General features: G+C 39.6%; 2 protein-coding genes across 2 annotated transcripts; one reads left to right on the top strand and one right to left on the bottom strand.

The window, feature by feature from the left end:
- The first annotated feature begins 266 nt into the window (after positions 1 to 266).
- Positions 267 to 2,110, top strand: LOC126611263 (cytochrome b-c1 complex subunit Rieske-4, mitochondrial-like). Its single transcript, XM_050279471.1, has 2 exons — positions 267 to 651; positions 1,156 to 2,110. Exons 1-2 carry the CDS (start codon positions 471 to 473, stop codon positions 1,797 to 1,799), a joined length of 825 nt encoding a protein of 274 aa, XP_050135428.1. The 5' UTR covers positions 267 to 470; the 3' UTR covers positions 1,800 to 2,110.
- Positions 2,111 to 3,370: 1,260 nt separating this feature from the next.
- Positions 3,371 to 5,026, bottom strand: LOC126611262 (protein COFACTOR ASSEMBLY OF COMPLEX C SUBUNIT B CCB1, chloroplastic-like). The gene is made up of 4 exons (XM_050279470.1): positions 4,497 to 5,026; positions 4,286 to 4,404; positions 3,811 to 3,963; positions 3,371 to 3,695 (listed from the first exon to the last, which is right to left on the bottom strand). The coding sequence occupies exons 1-4, from the start codon at positions 4,905 to 4,907 to the stop codon at positions 3,509 to 3,511; spliced, it is 870 nt and encodes a 289-aa protein (XP_050135427.1). The 5' UTR covers positions 4,908 to 5,026; the 3' UTR covers positions 3,371 to 3,508.
- Between the last annotated feature and the right edge of the window lie 1,099 nt (positions 5,027 to 6,125).

Raw genomic sequence — 6,125 nt, forward strand, 5'->3', positions numbered from 1 at the left:
TACATATCAGAAATTTGTAAATAAGAGGTTTTAAGTTCGATTATTGTCAAAAGTGAATTTGTACCATATTATTGTTAGTTTATTGTGAAGCTTAATTTATTCCCTACTTAAAGTTAAAAATATCGTTTGTTAAAAAAAAATTAATGTTAATAATAATTTTTAACTAAAATTTAGGAAACACAAGAAAAAGATGAATGGGATACTGACGTGCCAAAATCAAGGCCACCAGCTAAATATAAATTTATCGATAACACGGTCATTTCCCTATTGTTCCAAATTCCCATCGCAAAGGGAAAATCTGGTTTGCCCATTTTATCCCTACCCTTTTCTCTCTCTGTACCCCGTCTTTCTCCACAGGCAGCATCTGTATAGCAGCGAAACGCAAAAGACCATTTCGCAGCGCAACAGTCGTAAACCTCAAAACTCAGAAGAATAATTACAAAAAGAAGAAAAATAAAAAGGAAAACAATATGTTGAGGGTTGCAGCGAGGAGGCTCTGTTCTGTGTCCGCGTCGCCATGGAGGTCCAACCAGGCCGCCACCGGCACTGCCACCTCCTCTATCCTGTCTCGAAATCTCATCGACGACCGTGACTCCTCCGATGAGCTCAGATCCGCCTATTTCACCCCTGACTTCTATCTTCCGTCCAGAGGTTAGGATTCCCCTCATTTCTCTCCCTCTTTCGTGGCTACTGGTTATTTAGGGTTTTTCTCCCCAAAATTATCGGCTGGAATTTCATCAGAATTTATCGCTGATTTTTGGGAATGGGTGATTATTGATCTTGATATTGTGTTTGCGTGTATTATCTTTATGAGCTGATCAATGAATATTTTAGTTTAGTTTAAATTGAGCTCCCATTGATGGTGAATTTAACTTTGGTACCGTAATAATGCTGTATATTTGTGTTAGAAATCTGTTTATGCATCCCTTTCACAAATTTCTGTTCTAAATCACGTATTGAAAAAGAAAGAAATAAAAGACAAAGAAAAAAAGGTCATGAAGCATCAAGTTGAAGTCTTTAAAAGCTAACTTTTCTAAAGTTCACAGCTTTTAGTAATTATTCAAGTCTATGCAGAATGATGCATATAGCTCCGTTGGGTCAATCAATGGCTTTTATTTTTATATTGCTCTTGTTCTAATCGATCGATTGCTTCAGGTTTTGTGTCTGGTTCAGTGACCCCATCGCAGGACAACAATCTAGTTCCAGACGTTCCTCCAACTGTCGCAGCCGTCAAGAATCCTAGTTCAAAGATAGTTTATGACGAGTACAACCATGAGCGTTACCCTCCAGGTGACCCCAGCAAGCGTGCATTTGCCTACTTTGTCCTCACAGGTGGTAGGTTTGTCTATGCTTCTCTGATTCGTCTGCTTATCCTTAAGTTTGTGCTAAGCATGTCAGCCAGTAAGGATGTTCTTGCCATGGCCTCGCTCGAGGTTGATCTCTCCAGCATTGAGCCAGGTTCAACTGTGACTGTTAAGTGGCGTGGAAAACCAGTCTTCATCAGACGCCGAACTGACGATGATATCAAGCTGGCAAATAGTGTAGATGTTAATTCTCTCCGTGATCCGCAGCAAGATGCTGAGAGGGTTAAAAACCCGGAATGGCTCATTGTTGTGGGAGTTTGCACGCATCTGGGTTGCATTCCCTTGCCTAATGCTGGTGATTTTGGTGGATGGTTTTGTCCATGCCATGGTTCCCACTATGATATTTCTGGAAGGATCCGCAAGGGACCAGCACCGTACAATCTGGAGGTACCCACTTATTCCTTCTTGGAGGAGAACAAGTTACTGATTGGCTGAAAACCTTGGCCTTGTTCTCTAGCGGACCGGTCGGTTCTGGATGAGTTCTTTTTCATAATCAGATAATGTCGAAGATTTGTTACAAACACTTTTACTTTTAATTTTACTCTCTTTTCCCCCTTTGGGTTGTTTAGAAATAGCGTTTTCATATTATGCTACTCTTTCTGGGTGGTGTTGCTATTGATTGTCAATAAGTTGCCTTGGCTTTGCTGAGCATCAACTGTACCAAAGGCTCCAAACTTTGCTGAACTGAGGATTCTGTTATTTAAGAATCAAGAAAACTTGATTTATTTATCTATTGAGGTTTATTAGGGTGCGTTTGTTGTATCGGACTGTCTCGGACTGGACTAGCTGCAGGGTCTAAGTTGGACTGGCTTAGACTAGACTAAGCTGGACTAACTTAGTGAAACGTTTGGTGCAGTGTCGGACTAATAACCAAACTAATAAAAAATAACTCTTTTTTCTTTTTTTTTTCATTTTCATTCTCTTTTTTCTAGTCAACTGCATTCCTTCTCCCGAAAACAATGAACTCTGTACATATATAATTGTGCACCAAATGGATCTAAAAAAAAATAAAAAAATTGTGCCCCAATTTCCCTATCTAGAATCTCTATCTCTCTTGAAAGTTGCAGAAGGAATTTGGTATGCAGAGCACCCTTGGGTTTTGGTTATATTCTTTTGGATTTGAGGCCACAAAATTTTCCTATAAAATCTGGGTTTTGCAAAGATTCAAACGAACTTGGTTTTGCAATTCGAATCTGGGTTTGCAATTTGAATATGGGATTTGCAATTCGTGTCTGGGTTTTGCGATTCAAATATGGGTTTTGCAATCTTAGCGAATTTGGGTTTTGTGATTCGAGCGGATTTGCGAAGATGTGCAGATGTGTGCAAAAAGAGGACGCTATGGTTGCAAAGAAGATGAAGTTGTGGTTGCAAAGAAGATGAAGCTGCGGTTGCAGAGAGGGCGCCAACAGAGCAATGGGAGTAGGACGAAGCATGCCTTAGCTAGTCCTGTGGTTTTCGGGGACTCTCACTAAAAACTGCTAGCGATGCCGTTAGTCTGGGCGAGTCCCAGCTAATCTCATTAATATTAGTCCCTCATCACAATAAACGCTGGACTACACTAAAAGCTAATCCAGTATAGTCCAATGAAACTTAGTGAAGCCAAACAAACGGGTCCTTATTGTTTTTACCAAATTGCATGATGGTGCTCTCGGCCTCGTTCATTAGATGTGTTTGGATGAGGGATTGCAAAGTAATAAGGGACATGGATTACTACGGTACTACGGTAGTATGAATTGTTTTAAAAACATGAGATAAAGGGATTTGTAAATGACTTGTTGGAATGATTATATAGTGCATTTTCAATCCCTATAACTAATGTTTTCTTATAGTACATTTCTTACTAATTGAGCCTAAATCCGCGAAGGTGTCGGTACTCAAATGCATGATAAGAGTTTGTGACAACCCTCTAAGGGAGCAGAGTTTTGAAGACAACTGAACCAATCTATTTAGTAGTAGCTTATAGCTATACATATATATATACACACACACACACACACACACACATATTTAGGTCAAATTGAATGATTGTGTCTACATATCTCAAAATCTTTCAAGGATCTAATACAAGAACAGCTTCATTTCCTAATTTCCTCTCTGACTCTGAGCAAAACATTGAAATTGAATATAGAGATAGAGGTATTTCTTTATCTCTCGAATATGCCCTTAACATACACCATTCCTTTCTCACTCAGTTGAAGCTCCTTTCTCATTTGCTCTACTTGCTGGTCATCCCCTTGAACGATGATCTCTGACTGTTCACCATCGTCAATGACCATCATTTTGACCTTGATCTGCTCCTTTCGCGACGCTCGCTTCCAGTAATATGCGCCCCTGTGTTCCATTTTGAAAACATCAGTACATTTTTTAGTTTTGGAGCACTCGTATGCAATTTGACACAGATAAGTGAATTGGAATTGAAGCGTGTGGGTGCTTTTGCACTACTTACGCCAACGGACTTAAGGTGGTGAGCCAAAACCAGTTATTGCCGAAATCGGGAACAGTTATGGTAAGAACAAGAGCTACGCTTGCGAGGCTGATGCAGGTGCAAAAAGTGAGCAATGCCGCCTGGCCTCGACTTGGAACCATCATGCCTTCAAACCTTCATACCATTCAAAGACAAGACAGAAATATCTGAGCATGTCTATTCACTCACTATTATGTATAGATATTGTTACAACACCCAAACTCCTTGGCAATTTGGCAATGGCAAGGCAAACAATAGAAACCACAGTAGTATATGCATATATGATGATGTTCATGGAGAATGCAACACATGGAAATTCCCAAAGAAACAGATAACATGTCCATATATAATTGCAGCATCATCTCGTCACTAGATTCAATGTACATTGAACGAAGAAATGGATGTCAACTTTCAAATTGTGTAAGTTGAAAGTAGGTAAGGTGGAGTTGTGGATTACGTAATGGTCTCCCCTCGATCAGTGACCACGAAATTGTTGCGAGTGAAAAAAGAGAGGATTTCACCGGCGACTTGGCTTGGTGCCTTCTTCTCTTCACCTACAAACGTCTTCTGCACGACCTGATATCCTCGCGTTTACATATGTTCATATTCAGTTCGGGCGCCCATGTTGTTTAAGTGAAAATTGAGGGCATAATTACAAAATTACAGACCTTGGATTTAACAGAACGTTTGATGAGGGACCAAAGGCCAGGAACAGAGATGACGAAGAGACCCAGGGATGTGTAGTAACTGGCCAACGAATAACCTACGGCGCCGTCTGCAGCTGCAACCACAAACATGAGGGAGCTGCTGATGCTGCTGCTGGATGCATTCAGTTGCTGCGGTGGTTCCAGTAAGAGAGGTACCAGAGACGACGACGTACTAACAAGAGACTCGTGGAGGGAGCTCATCACCACCTCTCTCTTCTTGTTGGTTCCTGAACTTCCTGATGAACGCTGGCTCAGCCGCCATGGCTGCTGCTGCCTCTGCTGGTGGTGGGTTACGTGGAGTATTTTCAGAGGACGGGAACTAAGAGGATTTGGATGCGGGTGCGGAGGGGATGATAGCACTTTCGCTGCCATAGCGCTCGCCCCCTCTCCCTCAAGAAAAAAGAGAGAGACAGATGGAGAGAGATAAGGATTGAGTTTTTCTGTTTACTAGCATAGAGACGCCTGGCTCTTCCTGTCTGTGGACTGTGGAGGTCCAACTCCTAAAGTACAGAGTGAAATATGTGAACGTGATAGACTGACTGACAGCCAAGCCAAGCCAAGCCAGCTGCCGGCTCCCTACGAACGAGGTGGATAATGGGCGTGTTGGTGTTTGGGCCTATTCCCTCGCAAATGGCCCAAATTTAAGAGCGTTGAGGCAAGTAGTGTTCGCTATTTGGACACACAAATTAACACATTCTTCAGTCCAAGTGGCCTCAAATAATATATAATAGTAAGCTCATCAGTGTGTCAAACAAGTGCACCAATTAAGAAAAACTAACGAAAAGTCTAAAAAAACGTTCATTTTAATGAAAAGCCATTTTAAATGTATAATGAATAGTACTAGGAAAATGTATAAATGTGGTTTTTCGTTAAAAGTGAATATTACCGGAAGTGTTTTGTTAAAGCTCCCTCGTAAAACAAATACAACTTGATAAAGGCCTTTCATAGTAGTGAGTTTGATCTTCTACATATAAGATTAGAAACACATCAGTAGCAAAAATTCATGTTTTTTTAATATAAAGATATATTTACACTACAGAGTGAGAATTTACGCTAAATCACAAAATATGTCTGCAAAATCTCATGTTCAAACACCAAAAAATTGCAATAAAAAAAAAAACTTAAACTAAGTATAGGCCTTGTAGTTCAAGTTCGATAATAGCATTTACTTTTACATTGGATGTCTAAACTTGATTCACCATATCACCAATATTAATAACTAAATGAATGAAAAGTAGATAGGTTTCATAAGTTTTGGGTATGAAAATGAAGGTATCCTAAGTAAACATACCTTAAAATACTTTAATTTAGTATTTATACTTTTTAATGTAGGAGCATCTTCAAGGAATATGTCAAATTTTGAAACATCATAATGATATTTGATGGTTTGTGTGGCAATTTGGTATTTTATACAATTTTTTGCTCCATCCAATATGTTAAATAATAATATTACCCTATAAATTTTTTATTCTCTCGTAGGGTCCAATTATTGAGATAATCAACCAAATACTTAAAACACAGTAACATTTATTAAAAACTTATTAAATGGATTTGACACCTTTTGTCAAATTTGACAGCAAAAGGTCTTGC

Source organism: Malus sylvestris, chromosome 17 (assembly GCF_916048215.2).
Source record: "Malus sylvestris chromosome 17, drMalSylv7.2, whole genome shotgun sequence".
Lineage (NCBI taxonomy): Eukaryota > Viridiplantae > Streptophyta > Magnoliopsida > Rosales > Rosaceae > Malus > Malus sylvestris.